The sequence below is a fragment of the Galleria mellonella genome, unplaced genomic scaffold, assembly GCF_026898425.1.
Source record: "Galleria mellonella isolate WM207_F2 unplaced genomic scaffold, CSIRO_AGI_GalMel_v1 utg63, whole genome shotgun sequence".
NCBI lineage: Eukaryota > Metazoa > Arthropoda > Insecta > Lepidoptera > Pyralidae > Galleria > Galleria mellonella.
The window spans coordinates 4014174-4039731 of record NW_026442130.1 but is presented as its reverse complement, the minus strand read 5'-3'; the positions used below and the strand labels follow the sequence as shown (position 1 = coordinate 4039731).

Sequence of the window (25558 nt, the reverse complement as noted above, 5' to 3'; positions counted from 1 at the left end):
TCTATGTCTATGTAGGCATACCAAGTATCTCTTTGAGAGAAGATACCTGAAAATATAGTTATACATTTAGAACTAGAAAAAGAGATGGCCAAATGTTGCAACACATGATCATAAAAAAATAAATAAATTTACTTTAATTTCAACAATTATCAAGCAAACAGTAGTTAAAATTTAAATCTAAGAAGTAAGATATCAGACTGATAAACTATTTTGTATTACATTTCTGTATAACGTAATAAAAAAATTATAAATTTTTAGTACAAATTCAGAAGTTCACAATAAAGTAATTCTTAAAAATATAGTACATTAAATGTAAAATCTTATTATTTAATAATAGATTTGCTATCTGCTTTTATTTCATAGTTCATTACTTGTGAAATGAATTTTCTATAGCATATATTCTATCTGGCAATTGACATGACTTAAAAAAATTGTCAACCTAAACTCTTTAGTTTTTTAAGAAAGGAATTTCCAAACTGTTGTTAAATGTATATAAAGATATAAAATGCCCATTTGAGCCCTTCATCGCATATAAAAAAGAATGGATAGTGCATTGATAAATAAATTAATATCTATTGTATTGCTTTCCATACTATTTTCGATGCTAGGCATGCGTGCGCGCATATGGGCCTGTGCGATATAATTTCTCTCGTCCTATGGAAAGCGCATGGAAAGTGGTTCCGGAATATTTTGGGCAATCGATAAAATGGAAAGTCAATTAGTACTTTTAGAAAATTAATGCGAACATAATAGATAATAAAAACATTTTTATTTTTCAACTTTATTCAAATGTTTATTGTGCTTATGTTTAATATATAATTAGATCATGAATATTTTTAACAAATTACAAATTGAAACAATTTTTATTGGATAATAATCAATCAGCAATTTATCATTAAATCAAAAATAGAAAAACATATTATTAAAGTCTTGAGAATACCATCTATATTTAATCACCATTTTAATCCGAAGTAAATCGTATTCCGCTTTCATCCAAAATATCGTCGACAATCATCAAAACTCTTTCTTTCTTTTCTTTCATCTGATCATCCAGTAATATTTTTTTCTTCAATAAAATCATTGTTTTTATCACTAAGCTCTGTGCGCATAACTGTCTTTTATTCTCTTCTTTGCTCTTCTTTATTGTGATCTTCAGTAAGGTAAGCCAGTTCTGCATGAATGTTAGGAATTCTTCTTTTATATTCTGCGTTAGTTGAAACTGTACCAGTATATGTATCCAAGCCTGTGAAGTGAGGATGGCGACCAATCTCGGATCGTTCTTGTATAGGATTGCATGTTTGAATATTGAACTCAAGGTTTTCCAACCGGCTGAAGACTGTGTTTCAGATTCCTGCAGATGATTTTATAAGGAATCGAAATGATTGGGATCCTTTTTGGAAATGTTCCATCAGTGAAACTTGATAATTTCTCAAAAGAAACAGGGTTTGAAAAATGATAAAAAAATTCTATGCCTCCAATACTAATGCGAGATATCCAGTTGTGAATTTTTACATCCTATTACTCTATTAATATTGTAAATGTGGAAGTTTGTAAGGATGGATGGATCACATCAGCCGTTATCTGTCCACCGCTGAACATAGGCCTCCCCCTATAGAGGATGGCAGGCGGATTGGCAACAGCAGTTAGGCTTTGGTGATGTATAAAGAGGGACGCTGCTGCCCATCCCTTAACCAATAAATTCTCTTAGTTGCCTTTTACAACACCCACGGGAAAGGAAGAGGTGGCCCATTCTATGCCAGGATCAAGCCACCAATGAATGCCAATGGAGACTAATGGATAGATGGATGTTTGTTATTCTTTCAAGCAAAAACTACTAAACGGATTTAAATGAAATTTCGTACCCGGGTAGATTACAATCTATCTGAGCACATACGATAGTTTATGTACTGATTCACGTGGGTAAAGACATGGAATACCACTAGTATTGTATTATTTTTCGATCAATAATTCTTTGAGAAAAAATTTTAGTTTCATTCGTATAAAGGGATTCTAATGATTTCGATTTCATCTTGTATTAATATATGAACTTTCATAAAATAATTCAAGTAAATATTTTCACAAATTCCCTGTAAATCTCTGAATGAATAAATAAGATTAGTAAAAGAGAAGAGTTACTAACTCTACAGCATAACATCAGTTGAACCCTGAACATCAGTGCCCTGAGCGCTGTACATTGATGCGTCTGTGATGATTCTGCCGTGTCATATGTGAGTATCAGTGGTGTGCTCATATCAGAGTTGAGTATTATGTATACCAATTGTAACAATGATGCCCCTCGCTCGTTCGAGCTATCTTGACGGAGGGACTTTACTATCAGGTCGGTTTGAACTTGCAGGACAGATTTGGGCTGGGAACAGAAACAGCTAAATATATTATATGTGGACGATACATGTCAAATATAGTTACATTATCCATATGTTGAACAAATACCGAGTAACTATATATTGAGCAAATCTATATCTATATGTGCACGACGCACCTTTTTAGTTTCTTTTTTAATTTTTTTTAAAAAGATGTTCTTTTTATAATTTGAAGTCTGTGTCAGTTTTAGGTTTTCTTTTGGTTCGCTTTTTTACTCCGTTGGTTTGCTATGTATATTTTTGATATAATTATATTATCTTTCTAAAACACCGTGTTTCCATACCAGCATACAGTCCTTTCGCCCACACTATACATATATTGTGCACCACGTTTATTTATATATAGATATCATATCATATAATATTGGAACCAATGTATTCGGTGTAGGCGGTGGATGAGCATATCGTATCAAAAAGAATTTTTCAAAACGGTTTATAAATAACGAAGTTATTAGGTAATATGTAAATATAAAAATATACAACTGAATTCGGAACCTCCTATTTTTTAAAGTTGGTTGAAAAGTTATAATTTTTACCTTATAATTATTCTTGCTGTAGTAGTATACCACGTAGGAGAGCAGTTGCAAGGCGGCGCAGGCTACCCTGTCATTTGAGCTACTGGTAGCGGCCAGTACCGAAGACAGGTAGCCCGCGCGGTTTATATAGGTCAGGAGCACTGTACGAACAATTAGATAATTGCCTCCAACTTACTGGAATTTCGTCGAGTGACCACAGAGTATTTGTGGTCAGATATTTTTGTTTGAGTTAAATCTTTTTATATTATTCTTGTTATTTATGTGTAATATTCCTTTTCTATATATTATTGTAATCATGCTTTCTTGGGTGAGCGTATTGGAAGACTGTAAGGCTTATCCAGTGGTTGTAATAAATAAATAAATAAATAATGTTCCATTCAAAGAATTAGAAGCCAACGAAAATTTAAATAATAATAAATAATAAGTCACCCCTTCCTTTCTTGCGAGTGTCATAAAAGGCGACAAAGTAAGGCGAAGGATGGGTAGCAGCGTCCCTCTTAAAACATCTCCAAAGCCTAATTGCAGTTTTCAATACGCCAATATATAATATGCCAAGCGTGGCAACTACTGGCAAAACCCCACTAGGGGGATGCTTATGTTCAGCAGTGGACAGTTAAAAGCTGATATAATGAAGAATAAGTGTTACACAATTAAACCAATCGCCTAGCCTTTCAAGCTATAGGATATTTTGTATTTAGGAAAACTAGTCAATGAATAGCTGGAAGCATAATCTAGCACACCGAGACCCTAGTCAATTAAGAAAAGTTTATTTTATAAATTGGCCCGATCAGGAATCAAACACGGGACTACATTTGCAAAAGAAAATGCAAAGCAACATGCACAGAACTGCGTCACGGAGGCATTTTGCGTAATGAGAACTCAGGTATGATTACCAAATTTTTTTATGAATGATAATGAAATGGTTACCTCGTTTGCGCTAACGGTATATATTAGCAGGGTACTCGAGAGAGATGATAGGTGAGGATGAAAGCAGGTCAATTAGCTCAATGTGACGAATTCATCAGAAATTAACCACGATAATTTATAGGGAGAATCGCGTGGAGGTCGACCTGACAAGATATTTTATTAGCAATAGAGACTAAACTCTGCATTAAATAGATAAAAAAAATATTAGCATTAAATTATAGTTTACAGACAGTGTACAATAAACAGTAATTTTGGAACATAAAATATAGCTTATAAATAAGCCTGCGTATGTGTGCCTCAGAAATGCAAAAAAAAAAAAAACAAATTTCAATGCATAATTTTACTCGAAAGGGTAAAATACTGACTATCAGCAATGACCGTAGGGGTAAGTTTGAAATGCAAACAAGAAAAAAATTGGTATGAGAAGGAGAAAAAATCGAATTACTAATGAATAAGCGGAGTTCATACCAGCAAACGCGCGCGGGCGCACGTTTGTGCGTGTGTGTGTGTGTGTGTTTTTGTGTGTGTACGTGTGTGCTTGCTTGCGCGCGTGCATGCATCTGTGAGTGCGTACATGCGTGAGTGTGTGCATGTATATGTACATGCGTAGGTGAATGCGTGCGTGCGTGCGTGTGTGTGTGTAAATTACTAACAATCCCTCTCCTTGGTTCGAGACTCTTGGTTGGGCCAATTTAGGAAATCAACTTTTCTAAATTGGTTTGAATTTGGGTGTTCTGGATTATACCTCCAGATGTTTGTTGCTTGGTTTACAATACAGGGTAGCTTGAGGACTAGGTGCTTGGTGTAATTGTGGCTTTTTACCTCTGTTATCGTTCTGATTGCTTGCCAAACCCAGTAAGTACAAGCAGAGTTTCAAGCACACATATTCGTACTGGTGTCTAGATTCGATTTCGTTGGAATCGAAGGTTTTGGAAAATATAGTAGTTAACAGCACTGCTATTTTGAGACACAACGTCTGGTCTACCTCAAGAGGTATTAGGGTACTCGCCAAATCCAATAAATTGCATATATTCAAATCTGTAACATAATAAGTTCACGACTATACCTAAATACTATAGCATGAGGTACTTCAAAAAGAGTGTATTAAGGTTCCTTAAGAATCAGCAACGCGCGTGTGACATCTCTGATGTTATAGGGTATGGTAACCCCTCTTTGCATCAGACGGGCCGTACGCTTGTTTACCACCATAATCGTACAATATTAGAGAGAAAATTTATGTGAATGGTCTTAACAAGAGCAACAAAAGGTAAAGCAATAAATTTTTAAATTATTGTGTTTATCTGTCTGTATGTTTGTGTCAGTATCATGCAAAAACTACTGCATCATATTGGCCACAGCTGTCCTGTGGCTGCCGTAAAAGGCGACTAAAGGAGACCCCTCGACCATTAAGTTAAATTTAATGGGCAGTAGCGTCCCTCTTAAAATATAACCAAAGCCTAACTTTGGTTGCCAACCCACTTGCCAAACGTGACAACTAAGAGCAACCCCCCCACGCCCCCCTTTATGGGTAAGGCTTATGTTCAGCAGTGGACAGTAAATGGTTGATATGAATGAATGAAATAATTCCTAATAGGGTAATCAAAGGCATTATTCATTACTATTAGAATCGAAGACGATGATTTGCTATCTAGGAGGAATTAACTTAGACATTTAAAATAATTGTAAGTTAAAAACTAATTTAAAACAAACCCATTTCGTTGTTATAATCAATAAGTTTTCGTGCCAACACATCTGGCAACATCGACCACACTAATGACGCGAAGTTTTGCCGCGCGTCCTCCTCGCTGTCTTCTAAACATAATCTTAATGTCTCGATACAGTTTCCAAGTATAGTTCTGTTCTTGCATTGTACGAGAATGTTAAGAAGTATCTCCCAAACGGTGGGCTCATTTGTTAATTCACTTGGCAACGAGTCCTCAATTTGTAGCCATTGTGACAACTGAGAATATATAAATGATAAAAATAAATAAATATGGTCATAACTGCATAACACTACATATATTACCGATAATACGAAATAAAGTATGAAAAATATTATATAATTTTTATATATATGTTACAGGTGTATGTAAGTCGCGCATCATTACGTTAAACAAATCTTTCGAGGCCTTATAATTTTTTAACGGACTGCGACCCCCTTTAATTACAAACGTCCCTCCCTCCTTCAAGGGTCACGACTCCTGGTTGGGAAAAGATATAAATAAAAAATTTTACCTAATTGAAATTTTAAAATTAAGCCCATACGCCTTACCAAATGGAATGGTCTGCACCCCCACGGCTTAAGAAGGACGCCTTTACTTTAAAAGTCCCAATTTTTATTTACATATGTTCTACCTTCACGCCTACTTTCTTGTGGAGTAGGCTGACAGAACCTAATGTCTATGTGTTAATTTAAAATATACTCACAACGTGTAATCGAACATAATTAGGGATTCGTTGTGACGTGAATGCCCATAGTAAGATGGCTGGATTGTGTGTGTAGTACACTGAAGGTTCCGGATGTAACATGGCCACTAGACGATTGGTCGCTTTCTCCAAGTACACTCTCTGGTCCAGCGAGTCCAGGGAACCGTTCGATATTGATGACATCTATGAAATATATATATATATATATATTATGAATGAATGAAAATGTATTTCAATAATCTACAACATTTACTTGCACTTAGACTATAGGTAATAAGAATAAAATATCATAATAAAGAAACAAACATAACCCTTGAAACCAATGGAAAGAACAAAAAAAAAATTTTTTTCAAGTAAACTTAGATTTAAGCATATTTGAATAGAATTTTTAAATTAAATTTGCTATATACAGTAAATGTACAAATACAAAAATATCCATGCGAACAACTTTTGTACAAATTCTCCCTCTGATTTTTTTTAAAGTATACATACAATTTTCAAGACAACTATATAAAATCCTTAAAAAAAATATCAAATTAAAATATTACAGCGAAGACGAGCCATAGAGCTTTTATAATGTAGGCGGGTGGTGTGAACGAGCGCGGTAGACGCAGTATATGTTCCACCAAATACGGCAATAATGGTGCAGTCGCCTCCTCGGGGCTGGAAAATTAAAAAAAAAAAAACAATTTTTATTTATTTATTCTTCATTGCACAATAAAACTTTGTACAAATGACGATCTTAATGCCATATGGCATTCTCTATCAGCTAACCATTAGGTTAAAACAGAAAGCGTATGAAGGCAGATGTGGTGAAAAATATGTATAGGTATATATATTATATTAACATACTGAAATACATAATTTATAAACAATATACATATAATTGTTATTGTTGTATCAGCGGTAAACTGTCCACTGCTGAACATAGCCTCCCCCATGGGGGTTTTGCCAATAGTTGCCACGTTTAGCAGACGAATTGGCAACCGCAGTTTGGCTTTGGTGATGTTTTAAGAGGGACGCTGTTGCCCATCCCTCCACCGTAAGCTCCCTTAGTCGCCTCTTACGACACCTACGGAAAAGGAAGGGATGGCTTATTCTAGGCCAGGACCAAGGCTACATCTTAATTATTATAAAACCGACACTGTCATCCACAATTTACTACGTTACCTTAATTATACAATTATTTGCGGTTACTCAAACATAAATATTTATATGTATTACTTTTCATAAATATACATACAACACATATACATAAATATATATACATACATATAAATTTTCATAATTTTCATAATTCATAGAAAAACCTTCTCATAAAAACTTTACTTTTCATTAATATTAGTGGGGAGTAGAATAGTGTTACTAATAGAATCATTGGGCTAATATACCTTGCAGGTCGATCTTTTCACGACCCCCCCCCCCTCCCTAAAGTATTGTTTTTTTTTATACAACTTAGAATGGCAAACAAGCTGACGGCCCACCTGATGGAAAGTGGTAACCGTCGCCTATAGACATGAGCAGTACCATAGACATAACAGAATATACTGTTTCGCCCATGATACCCATGCGTTGCCATTCCTGAGGACTCAGGTGTTATTCCTCTGTACCCAGTAAATTCACGCCATATTGAGGTTCATTCCACAGGCTTAATAGGCCTGACTTCACCTTCACCGATGCCTCATTTCATAACCGTATTTCGACGTTCTATTTTTATAAATTAAAAAAGAAAAGCATAAAAAAAAAGAAAAAAGAAACAAGATAAATTCAATAAAAACAAATACTTCTCTGATGATTGACAGTAGAAATAAATGTAAATGAGGAGGCTGTATGGTTGAGATTTTTGTAAATGGGAGCCGATATCTTGCGGCTTTTCTATTCCGTATTGTAACTCTATTAAGCCTGTCTGAAATAAAAAAAAATTAGTAACATCGATTTACTTAATAATAATAATTAAAATTATCTACTTCTAATTCTACTCTGTAAAGAAGCTGCTTCTTTAGTAATATGGTTAGACCATTATGTCAAAATGGGAGTAAAGTGTAAGAAATTGCAAAAAAGAAAGATCAAAATCGGTTCAAAATTGTTTATAATAAATACAAAAAATATGACCGAATTTAGGACTTCCTTGTTATTAAAGTCGCTTTAAAAATAATATGTAAACATTTCTAGGTAGTATATGTTACGTAAAATTTACCTAGCTACCTATATTTGTTGGTTTAAAAACAATACATATGTACGTAACGACTGTAGACTACTTATATAACAACGTGGGATTAAGTTATAAATGAATAATAGTACGTACGGAATAAATAATGTAGGTGTAAGACAGTAAAGTATTGATAATTCTGCTTTGTTATGATGACATAGTTTATGGTTATTAACATTTATTTTTTTAAATAACTTTATCGACCAAAATAAAATATGGTGCAAAAGGTTTTTTTTTTTATACCACTGAGGTGGCAAACAAGCATACGGCCCATCTGATAGTAAGTGGTTACCATAGCCTACGAACACCTGCAATACCAGAGGTATTACGCGCGCGTTGCCGACCCTAAAGAAACCTCTTTACCCCCCTTTTGAAGAACTCCACGCTGTAGTCTCTTGGGAAAACCTCGGCAGTGAGTTCATTCCATAACCTGAGTATTCGTGGGAGAAAACATCTCTGAAACCGCGTTGTACGCGACCATTTAGACTGTAGGGTATGAGGGTGAACTTCCTGTCGATAGCGAGCCGTACGATGATAGAAAGTGGCCGTGGGCATCATATTGAATAATTGAGTAGAGTGAGGCAAAATTTATCCTAAGACTTAAGGGTTCGATACCGCTCACTGGAGGCCACAGATGTGGATTTGCCACCATTTTGCATGACACAGTTGAAAGGATAAAAAAGGTAATATTATATTCGCTTACATGTATCACTGTTGAGCAAGCCTCGTCACCACGCTCGTCCACGTTTAGGTATTTATCAGACAATACTTTCAACATTTCTCCTAAGAGCAGAGTGCTCAATTTGCGTACTGTTGTATCATTTCTGTAACAGATTTTTTTATTTTACTAATAATATATTTTTTTTTTGTCTTATTAATAATTAAATTTATTAAGATGTTTCGTTTTTCACAAAAACCGAAGTAAATTTGGCAAAACCAGTTATTTTGATGTAAAAAACTAAACTTCTGAATCGATTTTGATACAATCAAATAAATCATATTTATTTGCTTGCTATATAGTAAAATAAGATGTTACATATAAAAGTAGGGGCATATCATGCAGCAACCCGTAGTGCTATGCAAATATTCAACTGTATTTAGTCTTTACATTATCATAATCTCCCTACCTCCCTACCATTTTATTTGGGGTCGGCATAAAATACTTTTACCCACATTACAAAAAGATTTGGTTTTTAGTTTTACCGGCCACCTGCCTGACGTCAATCCTCTTTGGGAATGCATTTGTTGGTGGTCCTTGCCACCTGCAGTATGGAGGAAAGGATTGAGGAAAAAAGGAAGGGAACGTTGGAAATGTGTACAGGAAATTGGTGAATGAGAAGAACAAGATACTTATGTGGGAAAAGAAAGGGGGACACTGCAGTTGCGGAAAGGACTGGGACACTGCAGCGGCTGAGAGGCCGGGGTCGCATACCCGTATGCCCTTATTCTAGAATTGAACAGATTTCTAGAGAAGAAACCCCTGACGCATTAGTTTTTACATTATATTAAATTAAATTATAAAAATATATATATAATTTCTATGGAACCAATTTGTAAGTATATCCTTTCAGATAAAAAATAATTTTCCAAATCGGTTTACAAGTGACGAAGTTATGAGGTAGCAAACATAAAAAAAATACAATCGCATAGAGAAACAGTTTCTTTTTGAATTCGGTTGAAAGTAGCAACGTTTATTACTAAAACAATGTTTCAATATGTACCTATAAAGTACATATAAAGTAGTAATATACAACATCTTCGTGATGCGTGTGGTGGTGTCCATATGAATACTTACAATTGTCCTCGCAAATTAAAGTGTTTCTCGTGTAAAAATATATATAAAGGCCATTTTAGGAAAATATGTCAAGTGAAAAACAAATGTTTCAATGTGCATTTAAATATATAAATATACGATTTTAGTTAAATTTTATAAGTGCACTTACCTTATGATTTGAACTTGCGGTAACAAAACCAAATATCCTTTAGCGAACAAAATGTCACAGAAATCCGTCAGCTCCTCACATTTAGAATTATCATAAAAGAAATTGAGTAGGAACTTTAGAAATACACTATATTCGTCAGTGGATATAAGTTTTTCATTTTCCTGCAATTTTTATACATACATACTTAACTTTTTTACTTATCTTTGTAGTAGTTGCCGTGCTTTGAATTCAAATCGACAATTGTAATATTACTTGATTTTTTATTGCGATTGTTTTTTATTCTTAATTATTTCTGACTATAACAAGTAATTTTTACTAATATTATTATAATATAAGTAGGTTTTGTTAAGTACACAAAAAGAGAACACCGTCTTCAATCGAGGCCAAACCAATTACTTTGTTTTACAAACTAAACTACTAAACTAATTTTGATAAAAGTTCAATAAGACTAATCTAAAAGTGTATCTTTTCGGATAAAAGAAGTGTTTTTCAAATCAGATTATATATGACGCAGTTATGTAGCAACAAATATAAAAAAAAGGAATTGGTAACCTTCTATTGTTTTGGAATCTGTTGAAAAGTGAATTTGTTTGTTACCTTATAGTGCCTTAACGGTTTATCCACTATGAAATTTGGTATAGACATACTGTATCGGATGATGTAGGTTATAAGGTACTTTTTATCCCAGTCAGTAAATATATCCCGGTCACACGGGCGGAGTCGGGGGTAAAAGCATGTAATTTATGTCATCATAATTTCTTAACTTAATTGTCCTTTATTTAACATCCCTTTTCATAAATAGCTATAAGAACTATCCTCAGTCCAAACTATTATAAACTACTAGATGTATTAATAGAATACGTGTATATCAAATTTTATGACGAATTGTTCAGCCGTTAAAGAACCGTGAGGTAACAAACAAACTTACTTTTACATATATAATATTAATAATCATAGAGTCAGGCTCGTGCCGCATCACAGTCGCACATGACTAAGGATCACGAATTGATTCCGAAACTAGTCGAGCTTTTTCGATCTAATTACATGTAAGTTAAACCGGTAATTATTACGTTAAAATAAGGACGGTGTTTCAATTTACCTTTGTGAACGTAACTAGCTCTAAAATAACGTTCCGAATTGATCTTTTCATTTGGCAAACGCATTGTTTCAGTACATTTTCTTCTTGCTCGTCAGCTAGTATCGCCTCTATGAAGTCAGCTTTATTTCTATTGCCGTGTAAACATTTTACAAGTCTATAGGAATATATAATAAGGTCAATATAAAAATTTCAATAAACAGAATATTAAATTTAAAAAAGAAATTGAATTAAGGGTAATTTAATTTTTTTTTAGTTTAATGGCTTTTACCTTCAAGTATATGAGCTCTATCGTACCCTAAATTGATTTCTCATATAAAGTTTCATCCATTTTCCCTAATCACGGAAAAATAGGAACTAATGGGTATCAATAATTAACAGAGAATGTTCAAAATTTTCTGATTTGGGTTTTTTATGCAACTTAGAATGGCAAACAAGCTGGCCATCTGATGAAAAGTAGTAACTGTCGCCTATAGACACGAACAGTACCATGGACATAGAGTATACTGTTTCACCCATGATAGCCCCCATGCGTTGCCATTCCTGAGGACTCAGGTATTATTCCTCTGTACCCTGTAAATTTACTACCATATCCCACCCTTCAAACCGAAACACAGCTATGCAAATAGAACTGCTTCACGGTAGAAACTCGAAAAGGACAGAGGTGCCCAAGCAAACAACTTTTATACAAAGTCTCCCTTTGGTAAAGTTCTGGGTTTAGCTAATATAGATTGAATAAGACCAATATTAAATCTATTAGGGTATTCTACATATCGTAGAGTCATTTATAAATATAGAAAAAAATTGCAATAATATGAATCTTTACTAAAAATATAAATGTGAAAATGTGTTTGTATTATTATTACCTCTTAGTGCTTTAACCAATTGTCATGAAATTTGGTATGCATAGGTATAGTATATGAAACGGGGAAGGATATAGGCTTCTAATTATTTCAGTCAAACAATATATGTCGACACGCGGACGAAGTCGCGGGAAAAAGCTTAGTAGCATTTAAAAGATTCACTATTGATTCAACTCTATTCCAAATCTATATATATAATAAAATTATAGAGGTCTAATGTTTGTACATAGAAAAAAGAAACGCTAAAATCCGAGTCAGGGGAATATTAGAAATGAAATAGAACAAATCGAGATTTTTAATTTTTCGTGTGTCTGTCTGTTCGTACTGGCAAATCTCCGAAACCGTTGGATTGATTTAAATGAAATTTTGCATGGTGATACCTTACATCCCCGGTTAATATTCTAGATACTTTTAATCACCGAAAATTAAGAGTTCCCGTAGGATAGTTAAATCACTGTAGTAACTTATACAGCTTAGTACACAACCTACTTAAGTAAAGTCATTTTGACCTAAGGCAAAGAGTGAGAACGAGACGTCACTTGTCAATTTTGGTCCAGTACATACTCCCAGACATAATAAATAGGTAGGTACATACATCGATACATACTAAACAGGAATAACAAATACCACGCGGACAAAGTCACGGGCGTCAACTAGTATATATTATGTGTATACAAATTTAATGACTACCGGTTTAACTTACCTTCCGAGTCCGTCAGGCTGTTGTTCGCGTCACAGCCGCTCATGATTAAGGATCGCGTTTTGATGCCGAAACTAGTGGAGTTTTTTCAATCTAATTACACGTAAGCTAAACCGGTAGTTATTACATTAAAATATAATGTGTGCTTACGAAACCTTTAACAATAAAATTTTATGACGGTTGGCTAACTCACTTTCATATTTATAATATCAGTAAAGATTATATTACCATTTGTTGACGTTTTCTTTAAATGGTAATTCATTTAAAGAACTAACTTCATAAATTTTATATTAGGGATGGAGAGGAATATAGGCTACTATTTTATTTTATACAACTTAGAATGGCAAACAAGCTGACGGCCCACCTGATGAAAAGTGGTAACCGTCGCCTATAGACATGAGCAGTACCATGGACATAACAGTATACACACATAATGTTTCGCCCATGATACCCCCCAATGCGTTGCTATTCGTGAGTACTCAGGTGTTATTCCTCTGTACCCTGTAAATTCACGCCATATCCCACCCTTCAAACCGAAACACAGCTATGCAAACACAACTGCTTCACGGTAGAAACACGAATGGGACAGAGGCACCCAAGCGATCGACTTTTGTACAAAGTCTCCCAGTAAATTAACATACCCCGGACAATAATTAATAGAGAATGTTCTGTTTGATGTGATGTTCGACGCGGGAAAAAGCTAGTTAAATATAAGTTTTATCAATACCTCAAAATATCCAGGCCCAATTGGCACGCCACGACAAAAAACATTCCCGTGTCATCACTTCCCAACAGCACTGAATGGTTGAGCTCCCCTAATAATAAAGTTAACCACTTTTCCAACACTTCCACTAACGAACTAGCTATATGGCCTCTGATAGCAAGTGTATCTGGTTGATAAGACACCAGAGCACGCAGCACTAGAACGCTGGATAGTACAGCTTTCGAGTTGTTACTTATTTGCGAGGCTAAACCGTTGAAGCAAGCTAAAAGTTGTTCAGTGCTGTACGCGCTTTGATGGGATAGAGGTGAAGTGGTCCCATGAACGTTAATTCTGGAAAATAAAACAAAAGAAGACTTTGTGCATATTTATTTCATTATTTATTGTTTTTATTTCAATTTAATGTGATGCAAAGTCAGGCTTAATACTTGGCATTGAAATACAAAAATATTGAATGGTTTATTTTTTTATTTTATTTGGTATACACAACAGCTTACAATCAATATTTTTTTAATCTATACTTATAAAATCATTTGTCTTCTTTGACTATCAATATACGGCCAAAACTAGGAACAAAAAGTCTAGAAAGCAAATATTTGGAAGATAGGTTTACGCTAAGAAAGGATTATGGAAAATTTCAACTTATAAGGGGACAACATGCGTAAAGAAGTCGCGGCAAGAACAATATAATGCATACATCATTCTCATCCTCAGATCGAAGCAAATATTTATAAAACGTTGTAGATGAATTTTAATTAAGTAAAACTAATTTATTTAGCCTACCTATTGAAAAAGTATAGCGGACTGCTATTTTAAAATAACACCTGAGTCCTCAGGAATGGCAACGCATGGGAGGTATCATGGGCGAAACAGTATACTCTGTTAAGTCCATGGTACTGCTCATGTCTATAGGCGACGGTTACCACTTTCCATCAGGTGGGCTGTCAGCTTGTTTGCCATTCTAAGTTGTATAAAAAAAATTATCAATGTTTTCGTATGTTTCTAAGGAAAAAGTGTTTTAACAAAAATGCTCAGCGGCTTCCCAATGGATTGGTCGAGAAGGGAATATCGCCTGCTCTATTCTATTAGTATAGCTATCACCGGTGTGGAATGATAAATAGGGATAAATTAAGGTCAGTCGAGATATCGTGAGGAATGTGTTCAGGGATTAACGATGTCAGTTTTCAAAAGGGACCGTGTGGAAGTCAACTAAACAGATATTTTTCTGTATGCATTTGACATTCCATTACTTCTCCCTACCCCAATGGGAGACGGGCGTGACAGATATGTATGTGTGTATTTGCTTTTGTCCTTTAGATATTTTAGATGCTTACCCATTAAATAAATCACAGAGAAAATGGAGACATTCGTTCATGGCAACGCTGGAACAACTCCCGGAGTAATGCGCTAGTGCTCTCAACACCGCTGTGCAAGCATGAGCAGCATGCTCGTCTGCGAAGAACCGTCGTTCCCGCCATAATAGGCGCAAACATGATAAAATTGAGCTGATGACAAAAAATCAAATAATCCTATTTAATATAATAAATGTGGCAGTTTGAAATGATAGATGGATGAATATTTATATTTACATATATGCCGTGGTGCTGTTTATGTCTATAAGTAATGCTTATCATTTTCTATCAGGTCGGCTGTAAAATTTTTGATCATTTACATATATTTTTTACTAAAGGACTAGATGCACAGTTTGCATTAGTTTTTCTTACTAATATAAATGCAAAAGTATGTGAGGAAGAATGGATGTTTGGTATTCTTTTACGCAAAAACTTCCGAATAGATTTGAAGGAAATTTAATATAATAATGATTCATGCAAGTAAAGCCGGGAGATCCACTTAGTAAGTAATAAATTGTTCCTTTTATTTTACCGGGTGATAAAATGATAGAACAGTAATGATGAACAATGGAAAGAGTTGTTCTTACTTCAAGGATCCGCAAATATGTGCTTACCTATTGTATATAAGAACAATGCAACGATACCTATCTGCGTACCATAAGTATCTGAGTTATTGCGTAGCCATTTTGAATGATGCTGCTAGACATGCCTCTTATTTCAATTATTGTACTATATTTATTAATTTTCTTAATATTATTGCCCTTTAAGCCGAGAAAAAATATAATATAATAAATATACAATACTGCTTGCGGCAGAAATAGGTAAATCTGATGTATGTATAAGACTAGTTACATATATTTTCGTCAAGAAATACAACCTGATATTTTCATTACAATATATTTAATATATATATATAATAATTAGCTGACTCGGCAAACGTTGTTTTACCATATACATCATTTCGAGAACTATACATGAAAATGTATCTTACTACAATTATTATATACGATTGCCGTCATGCAACCATATTGCGGTATATAAAAATCACGATTAAAAAACAGGGATTGATCTTAAAAGCGTGAAAATTTGAATTTGTATGTATTTTTCAATGCTTAATCATAATATTAATAAAATAAAAATAAAAAAATTTGTCAAAAAAAATAAAAAAAAAATTTTGGTGTAGATCACCATTATCATTGAGGTATGAAAAATAGATGTTGGCCAATTCTCAGATCTACCCGATATGCACACAAAATATAAAAAAATCGGTAAAGCCGTTTCGGAGGAGTTTGGTAACAAACATCCCGACTCGTGAATTTTATATATTAGATTATCCGACTTTCAGCTTTGACACAGAAGTACCTAAGTACCTACCGAAAAAGTGTAAAATCCAAATTAGAAGTAGCTTCACATAGAAAGACTGTGATATCATTTTCTAATAGATATTCCACCATACGATTTTGCTCAATGGAATTATTGTTGTATCGGCCTATTACTTCACTGAGATAGCCACAAGCTTTATTTTGTGCTATTGCATCACGAGACGACAGCAATCTCTTTATGTCGGCTAAAGCATTTTGTTTTCCACTAGGGTTATAAGTTCGATTAAAACTTGAGTTTAATATACCATACATAATGAAGCACAAATTATGTTGATTTCGAATACATATTTCTTTTTGTTTATTACTGTTTGCTAACTTACGATATCATTTTTCTATAGGAAACTACTACCATAGTAAAGTACTAAGTAGATAGATAATAAATATTATCAAGGTAGGTAGATACATTCTTCTTTATTTTTAAAAACTTATTCGAAATTTGAATTTCCCTCCGAAGTTGCAAGTTTTTTTTTGTGGCTTTGTTAAAGAAGATCTATTCTATTTACATTTGGTTGGAAAAAATATGTGATGACAGTTGTATAAATTTGATAAATAAATTAAAAGTAATAAAAAAGAATAGTTTATTTATTTTATTAAATAAAAGTGTTTATTGGAATTATAATTGGGCAACATTAGTGAGAATAAATCATAGAATGATGGCGCCATCTGATTATAGCTTTCATTAATTGGTTCCATTCTTTTTGTTGGCAATATTATTTTAGTAATAATTTTGTAAGAATAGCAACATTATCTTTTACTGTCATTCCCATCTGGCTCCTGTTGTAGTCTGTCGGAGAATTTATACTTTTGGATTATTTTGTCTTTATTGTTTGTTTGAGACCATTGAAATCTTGAACACGTATCCTAACCATATCACTATAGTACCACAATGGCAAGTATTATTAGTACCTTTTGTTCTATAGTACGATTTTGAGTTTTACGCACCATGCTTGGTCCTTGAATTTTTACAATTACTTTATTATTTCATTCCACAGTCGGTGATAGAGTTTCTAAAAGATTTACCATCGTATGACGAGCACAACTTTACATTATTTAACACGGATCATGGCATTAGAAATTGTTCCAAACGGCCTTCGATATATCTACCCACTAAGGACATACCTTCTGAACAAAGTTGAGTATATGTTTTTATGATCTAGAACTTTCATTGTTCAATCACTTATAATAATATGCTTTATTACTTTAGTATGATGTAGTTCATATCTAGTTTATATGTTATTCTTTTCATCTCCCACTATTATAACTGTGTTCTAATATTTTTGTTTATTTACATTCCATAATGTAATGTATTTATCCATAATAACCATTATGGACTCCATAGGGTGCAGCAAGTTACAATAGGTTAAAAATATCTTTAAAACATTGTTAACATAAATTTGGATGTAATTTCATATACATATTGTCTTTATCACATCTATGTTGGTACACTGAATACTATATAAGTTATAAGTACAAAAAAGTTTCTTATTGGGAAAAGTTGCTTATAGGGGAAAAAGGAGTATAACAATACTTACCATGTGGAAAATATTTTTACTTATTTCTTTTACTAACTAAGCTGTGTAGAATAAAGAAATTCAGTTTTATTTTGCAAATGAAAACATTATTATTATCATATAAGTGTAGTTATTAATTATATAAAAAATAAACAATCAAATTTTAATAAATCTTTGATTTAGTATAGCACTAATTGCCAAAACAAACAAAAACAATTGCATATATTTATTCATAATAGCTTTTTCTCTTATTTCTTGTAACAAAAGAACCTCATTGCAGGCTAAGTAATATTTTTTGCCCCTTCTATCACCAAATTAAAAAAAAATTATAACATGATGTTTTTATTGGACTCATCTGATGTTTATCATTTTCTTCAATAGGAGTAATATTTTATGGTTGAATTTAAAGCACAAAATATTAATTAGAATTGAAGTAACTATTTTATTTAACAGAAATTTAACTTCAATATTGGCAGCACAAAACACAAACATATTCCAGTAACTGAATTTTTTATATTTTGAGGTTATGTTGTTGTGAACAGCTGATTTTACTTCTGAATTGGGATAAACTTAAATATTTAGTTTTTAAAGATATAAGTTGCATATACAGAACAGTTGAACTAAAAAAAGTTGCTTGTATAGAGGTTACATATAAAGAATGTTGCTTATATAGAGTCTTCACTGTATTAATGAAATCAAATATTTTTTTGATATGTAAAGCATAAATAAATAGATTCTGTTAATAGCTATATAATTGTAATAAAAAAATAAATCTTACTAGTCTGTAATAAAAATCGAATTATCTCCACCTTAAACAGTTTCTCTCTTTCAGTCTCTCTTTCTCTCATTAATAAATTTGGTGTGAATTTACTGGGTACAGAGAAATAACACCTGAGTCCTCAGGAATGGCAACGCATGGGGTGAAACAGTATACTCTGTTATGTCCATGGTACTGCTCATGTCTATAGGCGACGGTTACCACTTTCTATCAGGTGGGCCGTTAGCTTGTTTGCCATTGTAAGTTATATAAAAAAAAAAAATATTGTGTTTTATTACAGTTTATTCTGTTTTTAAATGTATTTATTTGTTCTAGTTATTGTAACAGAGAAAACAAATATATTGTTAAGATATCTCCATCAACAATGGGAGAAAAAGGTAATTGTCATTAATTTATTATTTATGTGTTAAATTAGGATACAACCTCTGTAAATTTAAGTGTAATTGAGTAATAAACATACAAACATCTTTACATACTTACACATTATTATAATGGTAGCATTCCAGTTCAATATTGTACATTAGTATAATGCCTATTTAAAGCTTTATAAAATTATCAAATTTCATTATTGCAATTAAAATTAATTAAAAACTTGTATCAAATGCATTATGCATACATTTTATAGCCTGGTATTTTTCAATTAAGTTAATATTGTATAATCTGGAGTATTTTATTTTGCAAATTTGTTTAAAATAATTAGATATTTCTATTAAATTTGTTTGTTAAAAAATTCATAATATCATGACAATAAAGAAAACCAATCCACAAAATAAAATACATCTTAAATATATAAAATCTTGTCAAATTATTAATGTTTGTAATTTTTGGTACATGGATATAGTTTTTACAGGAGATTCATATACAAATTTTACAAAATCATTATTTGAATTATTAATTACATTGTTTTACTTTTAGATTCTGATTACAACTATAGAAACTTATTATAAAAAGAAATATTTACTGTTATTATCTTTTTCTGTACTCACATCCACTGCCTATAACAGTAAATACTGAGGAAGGAATTCTGAGTCCTCTGAACCTATGTATATGCATGAGATAAGTTCTGAAAGTGCATAAAACGATTATATGCATGAAATAAGTTCTGAAAGTGCATAAAACGAATTTTGTATGTGACATTTTAGATCTTTATGATTGAATTCTTCCTGCCTACCCGCAAGTAACTTGACATAAAGATAGATGGATATATATTCAGTTTGATTTTTGCAACTTTTTATACTATATATTTTAAAATTTACACCTTACAAATTTTCAGAATAATAATTCACCGAAAAAGCGTGACCAGAGCCATATTGAACAAAATGGTGACGATAACCGACCACGCAAGAGGCCCTGTCTGAACTCGCCGCTGAACTGAAAACACTGTCAAGCATCATCAGTTAGTTTGTGCTTCAGTTATAGACTCTGTAATGTGTATGGTGTTTTTGTATTAACATTTGTATCCATTATTTTTAGATCGAATTGTACATTGATTCTCGAGACACACTGGTTCCACGAATTTTGGGATATGAGTGCCATTACTTAAAATTGAATCTTTTTTGACATAATAAAATTTTGTAAATTACTTAAACTGTAATCTGTAACATTTTGTTACGTTGCAATGAGTTAAATAAAACATTAAATTTGTCCATTCCATGTTATTTTTAAGTTTTTAGTGAGTAAACTAGGTGAATACTGAATATTAGTCTAAAAACAGTGATAAAAACAATGACTTTCTCTAAGGAACATAGACCAAAATATGAATTTAATTTATCAATTATTAAAGCTAAATTGATGTACTTGGTCACATTATCCTGTAGTTTGCATGTATGACGCAATTTTTTTTTGCACTTTGAATTATGCTTCTTATAGAAAGTGATTGAGTTTTATGATTCCATCGCTGGATTTCGGATTGCACCTTCTCGATGGTAAAAAAAGAGTTATAATTTTAGAACTTTGAATCTTTTGTCACAAAAGCACCTGATAGTATAAAGATAATGCATATTTATCAGAAAATTAAGAATGTGTTCAGTAATTTAAGTGTTTACAGTCTTCACAACAGCCTATTTTTTAGCTTCCATCATCATGGTCCATTCTTGAGCCTATTACAGTCATTTTGTCAGATTCGTAGAGTCATTTCCTATACTACAGCTTATAGATAACTGGTTTTGACGTCATTGAGTGGTGGGTTAAGTAGATGGAGGCGGTATATAATCCTAGCGTTGATCATTGCAATAAATAATAGGCACAATAATAATCTCAGTCATATATTAATTGTCGAATCTTAGCGCATCTACATTTTTAAATAGAAATTTACATCAATAGGCATGTTATCTGAACGTAATCGTTCCGCGCATTCGTCTTTGTGTAACCAGCAAGTAAACATTTCTAATGTTTAATAATAATTTGAAAAATATGAAACTACCATTATATTATTAATTTATTTTATAACTTATAAAAATGTTACGTTGAGATTGTACTGCAAACGTTATACACCACTTCCACTTTCACAATTACTCTATGCCTTTAGTAGATTATTTCTCATAGAATCCAGTAGACTATTATGAAGATAGTGATTATTTTCTTTTATCCACTATATTATAAGCTTCGAATTAATCTCGTGAATAAATATTAAATTATATAATCATGAACTTTTACTTTTCAGACTACCTTCCAATCAAAAAGAAATGTACATAAGACAAGTGCCAACTGAACCTATCGACAAATACGTTATCGCTATTGTGCGATAAGACAAGACAGCAATGTCCGATATCTTGTTCCTTTTCATGCGTGCGCTAACGAAAACGTATCTATTGACATATTGGTATACGAATTGTCTAAGGAGTATTCACTTCAAATCACCAACTTTAAATAGGGGCAGTCATTGAAACTAAAGAACTAGTATGCTCAATTAGTTTTTTTTTTTGACGGGTGAAAATGGTATGGTAATCCTGCCTGCGCTAACGGGATACGCTGGCGGAGCACCAGTGAAGGGTGATAGATGAGAATGAAAACAGGCCAGTTAGCCCATCATGATGGATTCCTTAGGAATTAACCATGATAGTTTCCAGGGGGAACCGCGAGGAAGTCGACCTGGTTGGGCATATTGCTAGCAATGGGATTCTCAGTCTCCATTTCCCCCCATGCTCAACTAGTTAGGACATAATTTTGCTTAGCACTATGTACCCATGTAATTTTCGATCTCATTAGGGTTGATAGAGGGATTTACACTGCCGCAGTTCTGTCACCTAAACATTATAATATCGTCATAGTCGTAGAATACTGACGGATCTGACAAAGATTACATATAAAGATCCGTCAGTATTCTACGACTATGACGATATGGCGATGAAATCACAGTACACGGGAGAGACATAACACCTGTCTTGGAGAAAGACTATGGTATCCACATAAACGTGAACGTCTCGGTTTCTTATGTCCATGCTTATATTATACTGGGGATTTTAAGCAATTGTAGGTATTTAAATTTTTTTTTATAAATACCTACATAGAATACACTAAGACCAATATTAACAGATGTTGTTATATAGATATTTTCAAGGCTTTTTTTTAATGGATGATAATGGAATGGTAACCCCGTCAGAGCTAACGGTGTACGCTGGTCGGGCACCAGTGAGTGATGATCGCTGAGAATGAAAGGCGGGTCAGTTAGCCCATCGTGATGAATACATCTGGAATTCAGCACGATGGTTTCCAGGTGAAACCACGTGGAGGTCGACCTGATAAGATATATTGCTAGCAATGGGAGATCAGACCTGCCTTTTCATCCTCACCAATACTATAATAATAAATCACTCCTTACTAGTGCCCCGTCAATGTATACCGAAAGCAGAGTTACCATTCAATTATCCATTAAAAAAAATTGCTAGCAATGGGTCTGGTAGGCTGCATTACTAACAATCTCTTCATCCCCTCACGAGGAGGTTTGACGTCAGGTTGGTTGTAAAAACAAATATGAATAAAAATATATTAAAATAATATAAACAAGTATTAAGGTGAGGCAAATGAATAATTAATTTCCATACATGGTACAGCACACATGGGAACAGATAAGAAACTGAAATGAAACTACAATTTGACTGAAAAATAACTTTATTCTAATAATAATCCTTACTCTCACAATTTGCAGGAAAAGTTCTCAAGCTGCAAACAAATGTTAGGTTGTGTACCTAATGGAATATTTCTTTTATCTTATTAATAATGTTGCCTTACAAATATAAACACCAATGTCACTAGATCAAGTTCTCTAAAAGCTTTCTTATATCTACCACCAGAACATACTCTGGCTATTCATTATGTTACAAAAAAAAATGGCATATAGCTACAAGGAATTAATTACATACATATAAGAAAACAGAGAACCATCAAATTATACATAATAGATCATTTAAAATGAAACTGCAATATTCATTAAGTTCCTTACAAGTTAAAATTATAATGTAAAAAACTTCAACTTTTAAAATGTCTGAATGCATGACGCTTAATCTTTAGCGGGCACTTCAATAACTCGGGGTTTGTCGATGATGCGAGCTGTGCGATTGCCTTTTTCTACAATACCAATGATCCAGGCCTGATAACCTTCTTGCTTTTCAATATCTTTGCAGTATGCTGCAGCCTGTTCTCGTGGCAAGCAGATTAGAAGTCCGCCTGAGGTCTCAGGAGCATGACCTTGGAGCAACTGGAACATGTTACCACAAGCTTTGGCCACTGCTGCCATTTTAGCTATCACGGGCAAGTTGTGGATTACAAATGATACTTCATTCTTTTGGTGGGACGCTAAGTTCTGTGCATGACCTAGCAAACCAAATCCAGTAACATCTGTAGAGCCATGAGCATTGTATTTGTGCATAAGGCGAGCTGCAATACGATTCAATCTACTCATGGAGTCCATAGCACGGTGATAAGCTTTGCGAACATCTTCTTCAGATACAACTAATTTAATTCGGTTCCAACGTTCTGGCTGATCCAGCCATTGATGTGCATTAACAGCTACTTGGGTGCCTAAAGGTTTTGTTAGCACCAACACATCACCCATCACAGCGTTGTCGGGTACAATGTACTCATTTGGTTGACAAATTGTAGTAGCAACCCCCCCAATAGTACACCAGGGGTTGATAACTGTTTGACCACCAGTGACAGAAGTGCCAGCTTCTAATGCAGAATCCTTGAATCCTCGCATAATAAGGGGTATAACTACATCTCGTTCCTTCTCTGTCATCTTTGTTGATACTCCCAACAACATTAACATATTGTCACATTCAGTTACGCCCATAGCGTACAAATCGCTCAAAACATTAGCACACGCGATTTTTCCCATCATGTAGGGATCATCCACCAACGGGTAGAAAAAGTCAGTAGTTTGCACCAAACAAAGTCCGCCGTGTCGTAGTGGCGTCACCGAGCAATCCAAACCGATGCCAATGCGTGGTATCGCCACATGCATGAACTGATCCTGCTCTTGTTGTGAGTAGTCTTGCTGTAGAGACTCCACCAATTTGCCCAGAACATCTTGGGGTACTTTACAGCTTCTTCCTTTTAAGTCCGCAAATCGTGTCAAACGAAAACTAGCTTCCAAGTCGTGCGCCACCGGGTCGAATGGCCGACGCAGGGCTAATGCGTTGGGGTTACCGGCCATTTCCAATTGTGCCGCAGCTAATGTATCCTGCGCTACACTGGATTGATACGACATATTACACAAAAACAAAACAATAACAATATTTGATTATAGGTATTTCGGTTTAAAATGCCGAAACCCGACACGCCGCCAAGTGACGCTTGCAAAATGGCGTCTCCTTTACAAAGAGAAAATGGTAGCAAAAATTATACGGACTTAAATTGCTACGATTGGTCAATAAAAGTTTGGAACAACTTATTCAAGACGCTGATTGGCTAATTGCTTGAATATTTTCATCCCTAATAGTGAGAACGTGCTTATGTTTTTTTCGGAGTGTTCCATTCTATGCATTAAAAGATAGTCAAATGATTTATTAAATTCAAATAGTATATTTACTAATTGAGTAGATTATATAGAAGTAAATTATTACAAACAAAAATGTAAATTTTGTATAAAATACTTATAATTTTAAAAACACACTAAAATATTCTTAGTCTTTAAGGCCGAATTGGCAGTGACGACAATTATTATGTTTATAATAAAAAGTTTTATTCATATAAACAAAAAATAAAAAAATCGAGATACCGTATATTACTAATAAAATTCCATCGTTACGTGCTTTAAAGGAAATATTCACAGAAATATAATTGAATGGATTAATTAGTTTCGCGAGGTAAATATTAAAATAAAAATAAAAACTAAGGCAAAAAGCCCTTAAGTTTTATGTAGATTTTTTTTTTCTATTTAGAAATTATGTATAGCATGCTTCTTACAAGGATATAAATAATATATCAGTAAAGACTTTTATCTTCTAAGACACTAATTATTAAATGGCAAATATATATATATATATATATATATATATATATATATATATATATTTCAATCTATGTAAAATCGTATTTTGAAAGATGTAGTTCAAGTGTTTTAGTTTTATATTTCAACTATAGTTCGCAATGTATATATTTCGAAACATCTAAGTAAGCTTGTGGATTATAAACTGTATATAGCCGAAATATACCTATGTATATTGATAAAAATAATAAATCTATATATACCAGGCAAGTCCACCATAGTTTCTACTACAAGCAAAACGTCTA

General features: G+C 33.3%; 3 protein-coding genes across 3 annotated transcripts; 1 reads left to right on the top strand and 2 right to left on the bottom strand.

The window, feature by feature from the left end:
- Positions 1-899: 899 nt before the first annotated feature.
- Positions 900-16888, bottom strand: LOC113521998 (uncharacterized). Its single transcript, XM_026907710.2, has 14 exons — positions 16530-16888; positions 15138-15308; positions 13810-14136; positions 11523-11676; positions 10424-10584; positions 9184-9304; positions 8056-8177; positions 6820-6934; positions 6272-6454; positions 5555-5804; positions 4667-4882; positions 2918-3057; positions 2141-2368; positions 900-1351 (listed from the first exon to the last, which is right to left on the bottom strand). The coding sequence occupies exons 1-14, from the start codon at positions 16787-16789 to the stop codon at positions 962-964; spliced, it is 2838 nt and encodes a 945-aa protein (XP_026763511.1). The 5' UTR covers positions 16790-16888; the 3' UTR covers positions 900-961.
- Positions 16889-17255: 367 nt separating this feature from the next.
- Positions 17256-20477, top strand: LOC113521671 (DET1- and DDB1-associated protein 1). The gene is made up of 4 exons (XM_026907286.3): positions 17256-17426; positions 17530-17668; positions 19142-19203; positions 20100-20477. The coding sequence occupies exons 1-4, from the start codon at positions 17424-17426 to the stop codon at positions 20199-20201; spliced, it is 306 nt and encodes a 101-aa protein (XP_026763087.1). The 5' UTR covers positions 17256-17423; the 3' UTR covers positions 20202-20477.
- A 2441-nt stretch (positions 20478-22918) lies between these two features.
- LOC113521749 (inactive selenide, water dikinase-like protein) lies at positions 22919-24647 on the bottom strand. The gene has a single exon (XM_026907401.3). It carries the CDS (start codon positions 24531-24533, stop codon positions 23325-23327), a length of 1209 nt encoding a protein of 402 aa, XP_026763202.1. The 5' UTR covers positions 24534-24647; the 3' UTR covers positions 22919-23324.
- Positions 24648-25558: the final 911 nt, after the last annotated feature.

Bases quoted from the DNA above. Each gene is read 5' to 3' on its own strand.
- LOC113521998 (XM_026907710.2), bottom strand. From the start codon at position 16,789: ATGTATGGTATATTAAACTCAAGTTTTAATCGAACTTATAACCCTAGT. The intron at 14,137-15,137 runs GTAAGCATCTAA...TTTATTTTCCAG, and splicing joins CTCTGTGATTTATTTAATGG to AATTAACGTTCATGGGACCA. The intron at 11,677-13,809 runs GTATTGATAAAA...ATATTCCTATAG, and splicing joins TTGGGCCTGGATATTTTGAG to ACTTGTAAAATGTTTACACG.
- LOC113521671 (XM_026907286.3), top strand. The intron at 17,669-19,141 runs GTTGAGTATATG...TATTTGTTCTAG, and splicing joins GGACATACCTTCTGAACAAA to TTATTGTAACAGAGAAAACA. The intron at 19,204-20,099 runs GTAATTGTCATT...ACAAATTTTCAG, and splicing joins ATCAACAATGGGAGAAAAAG to AATAATAATTCACCGAAAAA.
- LOC113521749 (XM_026907401.3), bottom strand. From the start codon at position 24,533: ATGTCGTATCAATCCAGTGTAGCGCAGGATACATTAGCTGCGGCACAA.